Source organism: Cryptotermes secundus, unplaced genomic scaffold (genome assembly GCF_002891405.2).
Source record: "Cryptotermes secundus unplaced genomic scaffold, Csec_1.0 scaffold214, whole genome shotgun sequence".
Taxonomy (NCBI): domain Eukaryota; kingdom Metazoa; phylum Arthropoda; class Insecta; order Blattodea; family Kalotermitidae; genus Cryptotermes; species Cryptotermes secundus.
In genome coordinates, this window is record NW_019743149.1 from 41,367 (window position 1) to 61,593 (window position 20,227).

The following is a 20,227-nucleotide window of genomic DNA, read 5'->3' on the forward strand; positions in this document are numbered from 1 at the left end:
CAACTTTCTATAAATTTTAACAAAACCCACTACATTCAATTTACAGCTAAAAATAATAATCCTAAATCTGAAATAAAAACTGTATATGATAAAAAAACAGATTACATCTATATCCAATATTGTGACCAGAAGATGAGGAAGAAGACGTAAGAAGATGCTGGATGTCCTTGGGGACAGAAGAGGATATTTTCATTTGAAGGAGAAAGCTCTAGATCACATCAAGTGGAGGAACTGTTTTGGAAGAGACTGTGGACCTGTCATCTTGACAGATTACAGATGAATGAATGAATCCAATATTAAATTTCTTGGAATATTCATTGATGACACAATGAGCTTGAAATACCACATTTAGTATATTAGTTCAAAACTAAGTTCTGTCTGCTACATAATAAGATTGCTTAAACCATACACGTCCATAAATACCTTAAAAATGGTTTATCACTCTTATTTTAATTCTATTATAAATTATGGTTTACCCTTTTGGGGTAACCCACCCCGAAGTATAAAAATTTTTAGAATGCAAAAGAATATAATTAGAATTATATGTTGGGACGCAGAAGGAGGGATTCGTGCAGGAACTTATTTAGAGAATTAGAAATCTTACCACTGGCATCTCAGTACATACTATCTCTTATGCTCTTTGTGATAAAATAGAAACAAATTCATAGTAAATTCATAGATTCATAGAATAAATACCAGAAAGCAAAATAATCTACATCAGCCTCTTGTAAATTTGAGTAAATACCAAAAGGGAGTTTACTGTTTAGGAACAAAGGTCTATAATAATCTATCACAATACATTAAGGATATATCGAGTGACACTAAGAGTTTTGAGGTACAATTAAAACAATGTTTATATTTATTCTTTTTATTCTTTACAGGAATATTTTGGTTATATATCTTTTTAAGGTGAGAGTAGTTGTCTTGCTTTACAATTAAAAGAAGACAAGGTTGTCAATCTGTGTTCTGGTTTTTAGATGCTTATTTTATATATACACAATTTTTATATTACTGTATACTACTCTTTATTTCAATTTATTATATAATTAATGTATGTTATACAAAACTCATTAATGACATTATGTTTTAACTATTGAATTTTTAATTAACAGACTTGCATAAAACTGTACAAATTGTATAAGGTTTGCCATTACTTTTACTACTAAAAGTAACTTATTTATTATATTGTACATGTTTATCAGTATTTTATACAAATGAGAATGCTATTGGATGACAACTGTAATCCTTAGTTGTGACTGTAACAAGGAGGATCTCCACATCCGCATGAGAATGTTCTCTCGACAGGATTTATGGAAGGTGAATAAATGAAATATGAAATAATATGAAATATAAAATTATAATTCACCGTCTTTCGTACATTTCACAGTTCTACGGGCTGGGAAGTGTTGAAAAACGCACGTAATATCCAGTCTGACTCTTGCCCGCAACTGAGAGCAAACTTGAAGATCATTACACCATGCTGTCTTCAGCAGTCACGATACAAATCATACAAATACAGCACAAACGTCCAACGTACAGGTTAGAACTACATACATATATTACTTACACTTTATTTCTTTTTCTTCATCCTTGTCGTCCTTCTTTACCTTCCTCATTTCATCTCCTAAAAAGTCGGGCATTTTGGCAGTATACTATCAAACAAATACGCTCTTAGTGAAATTAGAACCTAAAGCTGACAAGCAACTTTCGAGCTTTCGAGGTTCGAACAAAATAGATCGATATACATCAACCTAGCTAGTCGCACAGATGATTTCGCTTCAGAAATAAAATTTCCCTCAGAAGCTAAGTACATTCAAAATGATTACATACACACAGACCTAGCCAAAAAGCAGCGAAAATATACAGCGTGTACGGCAAACTAAATTGGTTTAGGGCACGATGTCCATTTGTAAGCATCAGTTCATCCATAAACCGTTTTAAAGTTTAAATAAGTAAAATAAAATAATGTGCATGCTAGCCACATTGTTAGAACTTAGTATTTACTTTCGGCTTAAATAGACACGCGGAAATAAAAATGGAAGGGTTGCCGCCAAGCAGTTTTAATAAACATTTCACAAAATGTTTCTTCCCAGACAGGACAACATCACATGATTCTTAAAGGATACATGAATGGTGACGGAATACACATGAACTAAAACGCTGATATAATTTTTTTAGTTACAATTGGGTCAGATCCAATTTAATACTAAAATATATCAGATTTCACAAGACAAGTTTATTTATGACCTTATTTAAAATTGTCTTTATATCTGGCCAATACGGCTAAACTAACAGGAATGTGAGTCCTTGTTATACGATACCAAAATTGCCCAGGAAACAGGCCATTCACATTTAAGCACCTATAAACCTGAACGTTCAGAATGAGACAAATAACTCAAAGCAAACTCTAGTAGCCATTTCGTTTCATTAAGTCAGGTAACATTTTTGCATTGAACACATTTTGTCTTTTTCAGAGGCAGGTTCACTGAGCTCTGTCATAATCAGTTACACTACAGCGGTAATTTTTAACGTCACTGTTAGTCGAACTGGGAGCCTGTACTGACAGACATGCCCTCTAAATTTCATGTTGTCGGCGATTCTGCTGCACGGTGGTTCCCTATGCAGGTGGCCACCATCGCACAAATATTGAATATTACTTGCAGTTGGCCCAGGCATGGCCAAGGTTTAGGCTGTTATAACACTGCATAAGGCCAGCCTGAGCTCTGTATAACTCTACCTTGATGATAATAATGTTAAGGATATTCAACTTGTATATCTCTTGAAGTTTTATGTTTCTTGTCGAGGTAACAAGGAATAGTTGGAGTGGTTCCACGTGGGTTTGTTGGGCACTAATTGAGTGACCGTCATTTTGCTTCACGTTGAATAAAGACTACATTCTCAAGGCTGTTGGTAATATCTTCTGCTGGAGTAATTACTGTATTGATAGGTTCTTCGCAATTTCAGGAAAAAGTAAAACAATGGAGATTTATTTTTATCCATGTACTTTCATGGCAGAATAATCCATTTCTTTTGTTATGGTAGGGGTTCCATTTCGTGTGATTCGGCACTCGTACTCCCCTTTGATGTGTTCTTTTAAGTCGCTTTGGAGTTGAATAAGATCTGTGGTAGAAGTCATCACTATTGGTGGTGACCTACCGGGTTTTCTGAAAACCTCCTGATCTGGTAATGTGTTCTCTGCTTCAGTAGTCTCCGGGTCCACGTCAGTAGTTCTGAGAGATGTGAAGAAGTTATGAATTAACACTGCTTTTGTAGGCATCTTCACAGCTGCTGACGCTGGGACTATCTTGATCAATTTCTTGGCTGTCTGTAAGGTATTGTTAGAGACATGCCTCTTGCGTCTCTTTACTTCCTGGAAGTCGTCGTCCTGATCCATTGATTCAATTGATGCTTTTTCTCCATTGCACCACTTTGTCCTTCCTGTGCATTCACCTTCAGGACGGCCTTCCATTCATTCAGTGTTACCACAAACATGCTGTAAAGGACACTAAAGAGTGGCTTCCCATCTAGAGCTTTGCAAAACTTTATTGTTCTCCTTCACTACATTCATGATAGGGGTCCATTCAAAACTTTACCCCACTTTAGCCAGTGTGCATCTGGCAAGGTTGTCAGTGTCACTGAGTACTTCATATACTTCATGTACTTGTTGCACCATAGAAGCTGCTTCTGGGTAACTGTAATAGGATGCTGAGTACAAGAGATAAAGGAATCAAAATTTTGCTAGGTTTAATAATAATAAAAGTAACTAGGTTCCGTAGTCTAGGGGTAACATTCCCACCTCATGACTCAAGGTATGCGGGTTCAAACCCGGCAGAGGTCGTGGAATTTTTAAGGGCGGAAAAATTCAGGGAACAAGTCCTCCGGGAGGGACTTTAAGCCATGTGTCCCATGTCATAGATTTACGGCACATAAAAGAACCTCATGTCTCTAGGAGACCTCTGAGTTAATTAGGCAACAATTTCCCGCCCAAGTAGTTTCCAATGCCTCTGGTAGGTGGGGGAAGTATCAAAGTACCGAGGGCCCACCTCGTTGGCTCAACGGGTCTGATAGCACACACCAGTACCAGTAGGGTATGGAGACTGGTAGACTATCAAAGGGGGATGTACAGTAGATCAACAACTGGTCGCGGTGCATGGGGAAACCCACCCCATCCAATAATAATAATAATAATAATAATAATAACTAGGTATGATACACAATTGTCTACTTTCCTTTGATATCACATGCACTGCAGAGAAAAAGAAAAATGGAAGAGGATTCACACATACAGACAGCAAGATGATCCCATGCCTCCGAATAAAAATCAGGGGGATATGCAGAGATACAGCAAGATGATTCTACAAGTCTGAAAATTTGAGGGGGGGGGTGATACACAGACAGAAAGCTAGGTCATCCCATAAGCCTCGTAACAATCATCAGGCAGATATACAAATAGACACAGATGGATACACAGACAGTAAAGTGACATCACAAGCCTCCTCTTATCTTTTCAAAATGAGGAAAGTATGCTAAAACGGAATTTCTGTCAGACTGTAAAAATGCAGTTATTTACCCAATATACAAGGAAAGGGAAATCAAAAACAACTCGGTGCCAGTTTTGGGTAAAATACTTTCTGGGTTCTTGGCTGGCAAATAAAAAGACTGGCTATTAAATCATAATGTGCTATCAGTATGCCAAACAGGATTTGTTAAGGCAAAAGGAATCATTGGTAACGTTTTTATGATAAAACAACTGTTGATAAATAGCTGAGAGAAAAAAAGAGACAAGTATATTGGTGCTCTGAGGTTTTCAAAAAAGCATTTAATTCAGTTGACAGGGGAACCTTACGGTTTAAAATGAGAACAGGAGTGATTTGAAGTACATCAAATTGTACTATGAAAAGTCCAAAGATACAAAATTTTGTGTAAAATGTGCGGATAATGAAGTAACAAAATTTGTCCCTCTAACATGGGACTGAGACAGGAGTATAGCCTAAGTCCTCATATGTTTTAACATTTTTTGTATAAACGATATTTTGGAATACACAAATATACAATATATATAATATATTACAATATACAATACTCATGCCCACTGATAGGCAAAATTACCATTCCAGGCTTGCTATGTAAGAATAACTTGGCAGTGTCATCATTCACAAGTAATGGCCTACAAAAGGCAACACAGACTGCACACTGCAACAAGTAGATAGTAAACAATCAACAATCTAACACAATTATGTAGAATGAACTCACCTACAATAAATCATCATCATCATCATCAATACACAAAATCTTTGAATACACCATTGTTTAAAAAATCTATGCAATCACTATGTTTATAATTTTCATACATGCAAGTTTGCACGCACAGATATACTTATGCATATATGCATATGCACGCACACATACAAAAGGTTTTACCAAAATTTGTAGATACACTTACAATCATAATTCCAAATCTCAGAGCAGCTCAATAAATAGTGTTGTCAAACAAGACTAAATTCAGAATACTGCTTGTCTTCTGGAATGTGACACTGTGAAGTCTGATGGAAGTTCACTGATATTTCAGAGGATCATTTCTCCACCCAGAAGACAGAGGCAGCACATTCATCTGAAACACTGGAAAACTTCTACCTAGTATCACTTTGCACGGTGACATATCCCAGAAGAAAGTAATCTCATGCTCACCAACATGACAGCCTCAGATCTCACAAAATGAACTCCAGATTCCATGTGGTGCCACATCATTATTTTGGATTCTGCAAAGTATGACATATTGTTTAGAATATTGCACTTCAGCTGCTGACAGCACTGAGGGACCAAAACTAAATCTGTTTTAAGTCTTCGTGCAGACTGCTTGCACTAATTTTATCATGGTCTTTAAGTCAAATTTTAATCCTTTCATGTGATATGATAAATATTATGTGAGACTTAATGTATATTAGACATGTACAAGTCTCAAATTTCTAAGACTGCACTGAGGAAAAATATGTCAATCTCGATTCTAATACCCATTTTCAGTCTTCAATTCTGAGGAATTTTCAAATAACTGCTTTTACTTTCCGAATCATAATGATTGGCAACACCAACATGAACCATCTTGTCCATAAAATCAGTCTTTGCCCTCCCCATACTATCTTTCTATATTCCTGTATGCAGCATCAGTATTTCACTTTCTGACAACCAACTCATCTCGGCACTTGCAGTACAAACCTACAAGCACAAGAAAAACTGGCTAGTGTTTTATATTGTGATTACAGTGAAGAAACTGGGCTAGGAGAGTTCTTGATCTCATCTTGAATCTCAAAATATTTCCAAATTCTCATTTCAATGTCACTTTGGACTGAAAAAATTCATTCTTGAATATGCCTAACATATACTGATCTATAGATATAATTTTTTAAAAGACCTGCCATTAAGATTTCTGTTTCTATATTGTCATTATTATAATAAGATGAGTGGTATTATGTTCACTCCAGTATCTACTGCATGTTATAAAAACTGCCTATTTTATCATATATCCAGGTTAAGGCTGATATTATCAACGATTATTTTACCATTATCATTCTCATGAGTGAATGTGGGAATGAAAAAGTTCTGATAATGATGCATTACACTTAGGGCTCTGGGGTCTGGACTTTTACCATTGTCTAGAGTTCCAACCAGAAAATGTTTTGGAATCTGAATCTGTTTCCATCTTCAAGTAATGAGGTGCAGAGGCACATACTCAGCTGTGTTCATTAGAAGGAGCTTATCTTTGTCCAGTGGAGATATATACATTTTTCCACCACATAACGTATACTTTACTCCCATTTTTTACAAAGTGGGTGATATGTTTCAGCATACATTTGCCAGTTTCCAAAATGCATTGTTCTGTGCAGAATATTCGGAGACGGACAACATCCAGACACTCAGTAATCCTTACAGCAGACAAGATTGAATGGGTTTCTGTAAGCATTTCTGAAATCATGATATCCACAGAACAGGTTGAGATGGCAACATCTGTCATAATGATGTTCATGTGAATGTGTCCTGCAGCTTCAGCTTGGCTCCATATACAACAAGCATCATGTCCTGTACTTTCTCAATGATGTTATGATACACTTCTTGCCACACACTACTGCTTTTCTTGTAGACATGCCTGCAAATTAAGACAGACACAGTCAGTATTTTCACCATTAGCTTAAAATAGACAAGACAGTGACATCTTCATTTAACTGAACACTAAACAGTACATTAAATAGTGGTTCAGCTGTACTTGTAATTTCCAGCATTGTCCATGGCTGTTGAAGTAAGACAGTCATAACACACTGGCAGCAAGAACCTGAATGTAATGAGCAGTCTTCCAAATTAATTTCTGTAACTAGAAACATAACAGTTCCTTTGAAGAACTTCTGATGCTCATTTCCCTTTGAATGCTTAAATCTAGACACAAAAACTAAAAAGAATTATACATTAATAAGTGTCACACAATTTAGTTACATACTTGCAGTTTCCCACTGTCTATCCTACAGGTTTTCACAATATTGCTTTACGTATACGAGGGAGAGTCGGTAAATATAAGGTCACAAATGGAAGTAAAACAGCTGTAATGGATATAATAGGTTTTCCATGTGTAAAATTTGGTAGCAGTACAGACCAGCTTCATGAAAGTCTAGGTAGCAGATGGCATGTGCATGTTCAGAAGCTGGTTTCAAAAGTCAAAATAGTGACAGTGCTTGAGTAATGAACTACCGAAGAGCAGCGTTTGTTGTGCAGTTTTATGGGCATAAGGACTAAATGCAAAAAATATATTGATAAAGAAATGTTTCCTAATCACTGTAGGAAGTGTTTTGTCGTGTAAAGTGGTCACAACTTGGTCAAAAAATTCTCTCAAGGACGTTTGAAAGTCGCAGATGATGCCCGACATGGTTGCCCTGTTGAGATGGTGACAGACGCAACTGTGTAGCAGGTGGAAGATATGATTCAAGCTCATAGGAGGAGAATGATAGACAGTGTAGCAATTGCACTAGGGTGTTCCCATGGTTTAGCATACAGCATTTTGCATGACTGTTTTGGAGTTTCGGTAAGAGTGCAAATGGTGGGTGCCACAGAACTGAAGGACCAAGAAAATATGAACCAAATGGGTCTGTCCTTGCAACATCTCTTCTGGTAAGCAGATGGAGGAGAAGATATGCTTAACAGGATTGCTACTGGGGACAAATTATGGGTGCATCACTATTAACCCAAAGCAAAGCATGCCTCAATGCAATGGAAACATCCCAGTTCACCTTCTCATTCAACCAAAAAGTTTAAGGTTACACCATCAGCTGGGAAGGCTGTGCTTACTGTGTTCTGGAATTCTCAGGGAGTACTGTCAGCCCATTTTCTGAAGTGTGGTGAAAATGTGAATTCTCCATCATACCATGTTTTGTTGAAGCTTCAGGATGCAATTTGCAAAAAACATCCAGGACAATTGGCAACAGGGGTAGTGCTTCATCATGACAATGCCAGACCCCATACAGCCTGAGAAACACAGGAGAGAATTCAAGAACTACAATGGGAACTTTCTGAACATCCACCTTACAGCACAGACTTGGCCCCTAGTGACTTCCATCTGTGTGGTCTGCTACAAAACCACCTTGGTAGAAAATGTTTCACTGATGATGACGAGGTTGAAACAGAGGTGTAGAAGTGGCCGAGACAACAGCCAAAAGACTTTTGACCTAATCCTCTCAGCTGCACTATGGTCCTGGCCTGGGGTCCACCCAGCCCCTAACAAAAAATGAGTACCAGGAATCATCCTGGGATAAAGTATGGCCAGTGCGTAAGGCGGACCTCACTGTCATCTCTGAGCTGAGTGTCTAGAAAACCCCGTTGTTAGGTAACAGCCAATAAACACATTCCCATAGCAAGTGATACAGCACTTGTTGTAAGGCACTGGCCCACTAAACACGTCCAACATCATCACAAGTGGGTCACTGCTAGGCAACGAATAAACATTCAATGATACAGGAACTGCTGGAGACAGTGTTTTCTATGTCATCCGTCCCAAAGCTATATAATGAGGACCAAGAGATTTTCATAAAAAAGAATCAAATATCTGGTCTCAAAACCAAGACAGACAGACTGACTGACTGTCGGTCGCAATGTGACTTTGACTTTGACTTCATAAGAGTTAAACCCATCCTCTCATCAGAGAGGATGTTACATAAGGACTATGACCGTAAGGGTTCAGTTGCAAAAAAAAAATGGTGGTCATGAGTATCAAGGAGATGGGTGCCAAAACAAGATGATTGGCAGTAAACGGCCAGTCATAAAGTAACTTTGACTCTGACTATGACTGAAGCTATTCAGGGTGAAAGACAAGCATCCGAGCCACTAGACCACAAGGAATACACACCAACTCGAGTCACCTCTACTACAAAGGAAGTAATTAGTAGTAATCAGACCCCCTTATGAACATGTACATGTCTAGTAGAAAACAAAAATGTTGGTTATGGATCCCAATGGGACTCAAAACCAAGAATTACTGCACTGGCAAGGGCAGCAGCAATTTAACCAACCAATGAGCCAATCCACCAAGCCAGCCAGAAGTCAGTGTTTAAAGCTCCCAGAGCCATGAGACAGTAAAATATGGTCACAAGTCTCATGGGGCTCAGAACCAAGGATCACTGTGCTGGCAAGGGCCACCAGCAATTTGGCAGTCAGTGAACTGCGAATAGGTCCAACAAATATTGGGCCTACACAGAAAGACTAACCCCTCCCCTCATCAAAGAGGGGGCCCCACTTCTAAAAGTGTACATGCCTAGGAGAGAATAAAATTCTTGGTCACGGATCCTGATAGGATTTGAAACGAACAATTACTGTGCTGGCAAGAGCCAGCAGCAAATTAACTGACCAACCAATTAATGAAGCCAGCCAGTCTTGAGTCAGTGGTTAGTGAGTGCAGTTTGTGAGCTGTTTGTGAGCTGTATGTGAGCAGTGGCAGTTTTTTATTGGCCATGAAGAACCTCAGTGGTTAGCAGCGGTAACCTAGCAATGCAATGGTAATCAAGCTATGACCACTGGAGACACAGACTGAAACTTTGCGTGTGCTGTGGTGATTTGTTAAGTGTGTATATTAGAATTAGTGTTATAATTCTTTGTAGTTATGAGTTATAAGAGTCCAACAAATCCAATTATCAATCCAAACCCCATGCCTGGTCACCAACACGTGACAAAAACAACAGTAACAACAATCATCTGTAACATTCTTGCAGTTGTGAGCAACAGTGATTTAAATGAACTAGAATCAGCACTTATGATCATCTGTGCATGAGCCCACCACTCCAGTCAATGAGGTAAACTGAATCTCATTACTGCATTACGAACTTATGTTACCCAAATATGACATTAACACTGCAGAATTTGTACAACTGGAAGTCAGTGAAATGGGAAAACTGGCATTTATTATGAATTCTACTTGAAACTTCTTGCTGCAACCTATTTTCTTCAGTCTATATATCATGCCCTTCAGTGTTTAAAATTATGTGTTTTTAGTACTGCCCATTAATAGCTGTTATTCTGTCTGTTACACTTTCCTTGACATTTTGATGCAACATCAAAGGAAAGTATAAACTTAACATTAAAAAGGCAGGCAAATGTAACAAATGAAATGGTACACATTAATAGGCAATGCAAAAGGTACATATATTTAGGCCTTTGAAATTCATTCATATATTTAAAGACTCAGTTCCTGCATCACAGGAAATACACTGTCTCCATTTAAAGAACCGGTTATAGCTGTTTAGGAAAATAACTGCAGTTTATTGTGACAATCATTCAAAACACATAAAACACTACATACATAATGCAAAATGTTTTCATGTTAACCATTGCGGCCCATTTAAACACCAATGAGCTATGTAATTTCAATCACTATTGTGAACTGGTTTGATTTTCTTTATAACTTGCATAGAGCAGAAGAAACTTTGGTAAGTATGATGAAAATATGGTCTGAACGAATCACATTTCCTACTGCTTGAATATTGATTGTGTGAAGTATTTTTCACGGATTCTAACGCTCTCGGTCGTGAGATATATTGTGAATGGTGCCTGTCTATTTGCTATCATTCCACAGAGAATGAAACCAAGATGAAGTCGTCGGAGACAAGTTTGGTAGTGTATGTAAGAGTATTTCTTCATTGTTTTGATATATGACAAAACACTTGCTGGGGTGGAGTCCAGGCTTCCCTGGACATGTGTCATAATAAAATGATGTTTCTCTCCTGCCTGCTAGGTCAAAGTTGGTATAAAACCTGTCTGTGTACAGATGATAACCCTTTTCATGTGTTATGTTTTGAACCTTGCTTATGGCTTCTAGAACAATTTTGCTGGTGAATGTTAGCTCTGGGAGCATTTAACTTTTTGTAGTTGCTGACTCCTAACAGGAGCTCAGGCCACAAACATATCCATTTGTGGAATCAGGGACTACATATACGTGAAGTCCCCACTTTATTTGGTTTTGTGGATTGTACATTTTGAAAACCACATGGCCCTTGAAATTCAGAGATGATTATTCTGTAGATAAATAATGTGTTGGGCTATAAAATTCCAGAAATTTCAATTAAATGTGATCAATTACATTCTTTACTTTACTGGCTCAGAACTGCATTTACAAGCCTACAAGAGGTAAAGACACAAAGATCCCAATATAATTGTAAATAACCATGCTTGAAATATGTCCTCGTAGAACCATGAAGAGTCAAGCCACTCTTCAGAGAAAAAGTCCTTGATGGAACATTTCATGTTTTGCCACGTTCAATATAACACCTTGAAATGCCATCAGCTCTTCAACTGTAATGTCTTCCCACCTGACCCAAATCAAATGGTTTTTCAAAGGCACTGCTTCATTCTTTTTCACTCACATATCTATTCGTTTCAGAAGCTATTTCTTTGAAGAAAGTTGCACTAAAAAGAGCAGAAAAACTTTGCATGGAGAAACCGGCATCTGCCCACTTCTGAGGTGGTTTATAACCAAATGAGGCACACATGGTATCTTACAGAAATCATGGTCATTTTCATCCCATAGTCCAACCTTCATTATCACTGTCATCATCGTTTTCACCACCACCATCACCACACCTACATTCACACTTCCATGACTGTCATCAGAAGTACTACCACTGCCACCAAAATCAGGCTTACTTATTTCAGCATCAGGATCACTATGGTCAATTATACCAATATCAGGATCCTGACTAATTTCACTGAAAGAATGTGAGTCATTATGCAGCTGTTCACGAATCTGTTTGCCATCTAACGAACACCCACTTGTAGACACAACTGGGATATAACTTCTGAGGAAAAATATGAAGACACTTTGCAAAATCTATTGTAAAGTTCAAAAACATATTACAAGGAATGATTGCTACTGCACAGATTAAGGCTTGAATCATATACTGCCTTGGCAGACTCATTCCAAGACAGACAGATAGATAGACAAACAGACAGGCAGGCAGATAGACAGAAGAAAAAGAAGAAAATAAACTACTGATCAGACAGTGGAACCAATAATTTTAATACACTAGGTGGTTCAAATATGACCGGGACTGGTTTTTTTTTTAAACAAGCCGCACTGTGCAGCAGCTGTGCGACCTTGAGAGAGTGAAGCCACAACCTCCACCCTCCCTCCTGTTAGGGTTAGAACCTGTTCAGTTCTGTCTGGAAGTTGCTAGAGTGATGAGTGAACAGAAGGTACCACGGAGCGTGGAACAACGCATTGTGATCAAATTCCTCATTGGAGAAAACGTCCCGTCTGCTGAAATTCACCACAGACTCCAACAGCAGTATGGGGAAGAGTGTCTCTCACGGACCCATGTGTTTGAGTGGTAAGTGCTTCAGAGAGGGCAGAGAGCGCATGGAGAATTGACCGCATGATCGTCAGCTGCGAACACTCGTCACCAAGCCAAACACTGATCGTGCAGATGCACTTATTCGTGAGAATAGGCACATCACTATCAAAGAACTTGGAGCAATGCTGTCCATCAGTGTTGGTAGTGTAGAAGACATCATGAAATACCACCTGCACTATTGCAAGGTGAATGCATGGTGGGTACCACGCACTTTGACGGACATGAATAAAATGGTGCACATGCAAGTTGCCAGTCGTCTCCTACAGCAGTTTGAAGACAAAGGTGATGCATTTTTGAAGTCTATAGTGACCACCGATGAAACATGGGTGCCCTACTTCACTCCCGAGTCCCAGGAATCATCATGCGAGTGGCAGCATACCAGTTCTCCCAAACCCAAGAGGAGCCGTTCGGCAGGAAAAGTGATGGCAACGTTCTTCTGGGACTGGCAGGGGATTATCCATGTAGACTTTCTGACAGATGCCAGAACAGTCAATGCAGCTTATTACTCAGACCTCCTGGCAACAGACGTGAAGGAAAAGATTCGATCCAAGCGGAAGAGAGGTGGAAAGCGGGTAGCCTTCCTTCAAGACAATGCACACCCCCATACAGCCAAAACAACAATGAAAACCCTCCAGAAATTGAAATGGAACCTTCTGACACATCTGCTGTACAGTCCCAATTTGGCACCAAGTGATTTCTACCTGTTCGGAAGGCTCAAATCAGACTTGCAAGGCATGCGGTTTGTGGACAATGACGCCGTCATCCAGAATGTTCGGGAGTGAATACGCCGCCAACCACAAAACTTTTTTGAAAAGGGCATCAGGATGCTTCCAGAACATTGGAAAAAATGTGTTGACTCCGGAGGGGAGTATGTTGAAGACTGACATTTGCAAGTAAGTGTTTGGCAGTTTTGGTTTAAAAAAAAATCAGTCCTCGTCATATTTGAACCACCTTGTAATTTTAATATTTGGTGAGGAAATCTTCCGTGAAACATTTAAAATTGAATTTCATTACAGAACAACAGATAAATTCCAGAAGATGTCTGAAGTACAGGAGAAACATTTCAGGTGCAACAAAATTTCTTTATTGTATGCATCCTGTTGTGTATCACTATGTGGTATTATTATATGGCTGTGAACACAACAAATTCAAAATAAATAAACCAATATTACTGTATTGTCACTTGTTTATTATTCTGTACCTGCTACATGTTTCGATTCAGCTGGATCATCATCAGGCAGTGACAGTGATACATCACTCGTTATTAAATTGTATTTCTTATATGGATCCATATTAGTAATTATATTAACCCTTTTGCACGGTCATTTAAATTCTGCTGCCGTGTCTCTCCGGCGGTAATATATTCAGCCGTCCATTTAAATTTTGCTCGAAAATGATTTATTCATCATTGTTCTTAAATTATATGAGATAGGAACATGAAACTTTCACTAAAATGATCTTAAAAGGTGGTTTTATAACCTTGCCTTATAATATGAGCGCCCGGTATCTCGGCAAAGGAAGCAGGTGGTTCAGAATTTGAGCGGAGTATGGTACACATTGAAGCATTCTACTATACACAGCGCTGACTCACATTCACCACACCAGTACTGCGTATCTCTCATTTGGCTCTTTTTCCGTAAACAAAACATCTTTCTGTGCGCCTTGTCTNGTCGTAGGGGTGACCACAGAATTCATGAAGTTATTCTAAGAACTGGCTGGTATGTAGTGAACGAAAGCAGAGCTTAGCTGGCTCAAAAAAATATTTATGGTCATCCCTCGAAACGACCACCAAGGTCAGTACGATAAAATGGAGTCAACTGGAGCGATAATACATGAAGGAATGAGTTCTTTTCCCTCCCCCACACACACCCGTATCGTCACAGGGGGTGACCACAGTGTTCTGCCTTAATTTGTGGCGTTTTTCTAAGAACTGGCTGCCATGTACTGTGCGAAATCAATCGATCTTGCAAGAATAAAATTTGGACATCCCTCTTCTAAGAATTCCAATTGAGTGTGTTAGTGTGGCCAGCTCAGGGCAATATGATATTATAAACACAGCACATATCACGTCTCTGCTGTTTATAACTTCATAGGAAAGAAAACACACCATTCATAACAGTAGAACGAAGAAACCTCTCCCAAGAGCAACAGGAAATTTGCTGCAAGACAGGCATATGTAACGATGACTTAGCGCTCTTAAACTCGTGACTTATTAAATATAGTTCTCCTGACAACAGGCCAGCGAAAAATCTAACAATCTACAGCAAAACCATCAATTATTATGGGCGTTATAACATAGGTGTGCAGCTGGACGAAACATTGACGTCAAACCCCCGCAGACGATTTAAATACCTTGACGAAACATACACGTCAAACCACGCTGAACAGTTAATATAATTTTCGTTACCAATTTCAACATCTCATGGTGTTACTAAATTGTAATATTAGTCATAAAGGTTAAAACATTGTCTCAAATCTCTGTTAGAATATTAACATTCTTACTGTTAATCAATTAATTAATTTTACACTGGATTCATTTTGAAGTGAAGCAAATGTCTGTAGCAATATGTCGTAGAGTACAGAGTAGTTTTTTTTTACCTGGAAGTCAGTGTTGTATTAGTCCCTTATGTATATGTTACATGGGTGATTACTTGTGTTCAAGTGATGCTAAGTTCTGTATGTTCTCTTATTTGCTTCTGTGGTGAAATTATTGTGCATGTTGTACATGGTGTGTCTTGTGTGGGGATATCACTTCTTCCCACTCCTGGATATTGTGGTTGTTCCTGTGCTATGGTTCTGTCAGTACTCCTTGTATGATTCTACTAATACTAGAAGTAGTAACAGAACCATATTAGAACACAATTCAATAATGAGTTATATATCATGAAAACTGCCTGATGATCCACCTAGATTAAAACACACAGCAGATAATGAATAATGAACAAATGTTAATACAATAATACTGGTTTATTTATTTGGAATTTGTTGTGTTGTTGGTCATATAATAATACAACAAAATAATTATTTTCTTGTAAAACACATACAGAGATATTAATGATCTTACATAAAAAATGTGAAAGTAAAAGTGCCCAGAACTTCTGCACAGACCTCAAATGAGTATTTCATAATGTGAGCTGTAAGACCAAATCTTCATAAGGACTGAGTGAATTTAGAAGTTACTTTAATTTTAAAATGCATTAACTGACTGACCTGTACAAACATTTGGCCACAAGATTTATGTCATCTAGGTTCTGATTGGCAATCTGTTTCTCTAAGTAGTCTGCTAGCATGCTGACATCACAAGGCTGTGGCACATCCTCACATGACACCCATTCCTTCACCAGTGCCCGAACCTGATTTACAGTCATTGTGCTGTACAGGGAGATATCCTGCGGACAAAAATCAATTGCTATTGAAGCTATGTCATTCCAATACCTAAGCCTAAGTACAATACACAGATAAACCTTGTCTAAAACATCCTTGAAGGTATGTCATACCTTTAGTAAGCACCCTTGCAGAAGGAAGGTTCCATGTGTTCACCAACATCACCATTACAATAATTATGGCTGTAATTGTAACTGTATACAGAGTGATTCATGAAGTTTTACCCCCACTTAGGGAGGGCATTCCTGAGGTAATTTGGAACAAAAAATGTTAATATACTAATGGTATCCAACTCATAATTAAAGAGATACAGTAATTTGAAAACTGGCGAAAAATCTTCTTTTCTTCGAATTTCAGTCAAAACAAATTAGAAATACAATACAAACACTTTTTAAATCGTTAATGTTTTAGGAAAGAAGCATTCTAAAACCAATTTTTTTTTTCAAATTACCTCAGGAATGCCCTCCCTAAGTGGGGGTAAAACTTCATGAATCACTCTGTATACAGTTACAATTACAGCCATAATTATTGTAATGGTGATGTTGGTGAACACATGGAACCTTCCTTCTGCAAGGGTGCTTACTAAAGGTATGACATACCTTCAAGGATGTTTTAGACAAGGTTTATCTGTGTATTGTACTTAGGCTTAGGTATTGGAATGACATAGCTTNTGTATGAACAGCGCTCGTAGCATTTCACAGTTCCACGCGTTTTTTTCTTATTGTTATCGCCACATCCAGTATATGTTCAAGCAATGCTTCACATATTTGTACCTTTACCTGGTACACAATGTCCTTCATCCAAGCCCAAATGCAATAAAATGAACGGCCCGATTAGCTGATCATACAGAACACCACACCAGACATTGACACTGAATCGCTGTTGAAAATTCGATTCTATCGTGGCACGGGGATTATTGTCTGCCCAAACATGTAAGCTGTGACTGTTGTTGACCCCATCACGTGTAAATTGTGCCTCATCACAGAACATTATCAAGCGGTACAACTGCCAATTTCCATTTAACCAGTTGCAGAACTGCAGACGAAGAGCACGGTCTCCTGGTTGTAGGTGTTGTACTTGTTGTAAATGATAAGGATGCAGCCTGTTCTCATGAAGAGTCCTCCATGCCACGGACTGAGAAACACCAAACCGCTGAGTTAGACGTCTTGTACTGGCATGAGGAATACACTCTACAGCATCGAGAATGGTTTCTTCTTCACACAATTCATGTTGAGGATTTCGTTCATATTGTATACAAATGCTGGAGAGAGAACCAGTTTGTCTTAATGTGCTGAATGTACTGCTAATGGATTTAGGATTCGGAATCCTGCGAATAGGATAACGCCGGTGATATTCGGCAGCAGCTCTCGCATTTCCATCACATACACCCAAAACAAACACCATATTGGCATATTCCTCAGTGGAAAATGTGTACGGCATCCTAACTTCACAAAGTCACCAACCTAACGTCCTGATCACTTTGCCTAGGATCGCGCAACATTCCAACAGGTCTGCCTTATCAGCTGACACAGCTGACTGGAACGCAAGGTCGCCCAGGAGGAGAGCAGAGCGCTGCATTCACAATGATGCATTTTGAAAATCTATTATTATTCCGTAACTATTGAAAATAGACCAAAAGTTTATGAGGAAATTTTGCAGGAAATAACCCCAGGAATATGTACCATAAGCTGGGGTAAAAGTTCGTGAATCACCCTGTATATGGGGGCACACATGGTAATGTAGTTGTTTGAGGCCCTATGCTACAAACAGGAAGATCACAGGTTCAACTCCTGATGAGGTCAGTGGATTTTTCAATTGACCCAATCCTTTTAGCCTCACTATGGCCTTGGGGTCAACTCAGCATCTAACAGAAATGAATACCAGAAATCTTTCTGGGGTTAAACGGTGGCTGGGGCATAAGGCTGACAGCCTCAGTGTCATCTGTGAGCCAACTGTCTAGAAAATGTGGGAACCTCGATGTTGAATTTGAGGTTTTCACAGCAGTGACAATGAAGAGTACTGTGATGTGACAGCTGAAAGCTGCAACAGTGGAGCCAGAGCCAGACATTCATGGATAAGCAACGGCTAAGTAAGCACTAGTTTCCATTACAACAGATAGCAACGAATGAGTAGCTACCTGGTAAGAAGTTGCTAAATATAAGATTCCTGTGAAAACTGACAGGACAACAGAGAACATTCAAGTGCTCAACGTGATGACTTCTATGTGGCCGCCTAGCACGCATAACAGTAGTAGAATTCAAAGGGAGTAGAGATCCAGAATTCAAGAGACTAGAGACTAGCCTGAGATTCAGACCAAAATATCAGCCTAAAAGGACTGATTTGTGTAACACTGCATAGTGTTGTTAACAATAAATTAAGTTCATCATTTTTACTAGTAGTGTGGTCCAGTGACTTCCTTGGTGAACCCTCTCATCGAAGCAAGGCCTGTTAAGCCATGAGTAGAATCCTCATGATCACGCCTTGAACATTATCCCTTTTTCCATCCATCAACCACTCCTGACAGTCCTGGCGTCATTTTAAGATCATGTGGCGCGCAACTATGGACAAGGAGTAAGTGGGAGGAAGAAGACAAAGGGGGCGGTTAAAAAGTGGTCACCCAATGAGTGCCTATGCAAAATAAAATGGTTAGAGTAACGAACTTTTCTAAGGCTCAGAATAAGGAAGGTATCTTCTAAAACCTACTCTAACCAACCAGTCAACTCCAAGGAAGTGAGACCTTTCTGAGATGTCACCAGTTGTGAAGCCACTCAAGAATTTCCTAACATTTTATGCTCTGCCCATATCATCAACTTTAACTAGATCATTATTATACTTGCTGAAGAGTACAAGTTATGAAGCTCCTCATTATGCAGTTTTCTCAAACCTCCTGTCACTTCATCTCTCTTCAGTCCAAATATTCTCCTCAGCACCCTGATCTCGAACACCCTCAGTCTACGTTCCTCCATCAATGTTAGAAACAAAGTTTCACACCCATACAAATTCACATGCAAAATTATAGTTCTGTATATTCCAATTTTTATGTTTTTAGACAGCAGATGAGAAGACAAAAAGTTCTAGACTGAATGGTAGCAAGCTTTACCCAAATTCAATCTCCTCTTAATTTCCTCCTGAATCAAGTTTTGATTTGTTGCTGTTGTCCCCAAGTACTTGAACTCTGCCACATTTTCAAAAGCTGTCTCAGCTATTTTCAGGTTATGATTTTGCCTTGCAGTCTGGTGATAAGACCGCAACACATATTTAGTTTTCTCTGCAGTTACATCTGGACCAACCTCTTTACTATTGTCAATTAGAGTTTCTCTGTTTGTCTTTCTGGGATCTATGTTATCTCCCAATAGATTTACATCATCAGCATAGACCAGCAGCTAATCTGTCTCAATTAACTTTGGTCCCACCTGGTTTTCCTGGACCTTCCTAATGGCATATTCTAAAGTAAAGTTGAAAAGCAATGGTGATAAAACATTTTATTCCTTTAGACCATTTTGGATTGGAAACTTGTCAGATAAATGTTCACCTATATAGACTTTACTACAGATGTCATTTAAACACAATTTAATAAGACTAACTAGTTTCATAGATACCCCAAACTCTATGATAATATTGTAAAATACCTTCCTCCTAACCGAATCAAAGGCTTTCTTGAAATCTATAAATAGCTGATGTGCTGTCTTATTGTACTCTCATCTTTTCTCCAGCATCTGACTGAATGCAAAAAATCTGATCAGTAGTTGATCAGTTATGTTGAAACCCACACTAATGATCCCCAATAATTTCATCTACATATGGAAATGAATGTGGAGAAAACAAAAGTAATGAAAATTTCGAGACAACCAACCCCAGTCACAATAAAGACAGACCAAAAACAACTGAAGAATGTGAAATGTTTTAAATATTTGGTTAGCTTGTTAACAGATGATGGAAGGTGTACTAGTGAAATTAAATCCAGGATT

At 38.6% G+C, this 20,227-nt stretch overlaps 2 protein-coding genes across 5 annotated transcripts in view; both read right to left on the minus strand.

Moving 5' to 3' along the window:
* LOC111873791 (26S proteasome regulatory subunit 7) overlaps positions 1-1,742 on the minus strand; it is a 36,795-nt gene extending 35,053 nt beyond the window's left edge. Inside the window, exon 1 of the mRNA XM_023868762.2 lies at positions 1,568-1,742. Coding sequence (XP_023724530.1) covers positions 1,568-1,640 — 73 coding nt within the window. The 5' untranslated portion in view covers positions 1,641-1,742. The remainder of the gene's footprint in view (positions 1-1,567) is intronic.
* Positions 1,743-4,301: 2,559 nt separating this feature from the next.
* LOC111873781 (DNA repair protein REV1) overlaps positions 4,302-20,227 on the minus strand; it is an 80,233-nt gene continuing 64,307 nt past the window's right edge. For 3 of the 4 annotated variants that reach the window (XM_023868732.2, XM_023868733.2, XM_023868731.2), the window contains exons 9-10: positions 16,086-16,264; positions 4,302-7,141 (exon numbers count right to left, since the gene is read on the minus strand). In XM_023868732.2, coding sequence (XP_023724500.1) covers positions 7,018-7,141; positions 16,086-16,264 — 303 coding nt within the window. In that variant the 3' untranslated portion in view covers positions 4,302-7,017. The remainder of the gene's footprint in view (positions 7,142-16,085; positions 16,265-20,227) is intronic. The other variant, XM_023868730.2, reaches the window with a different exon arrangement.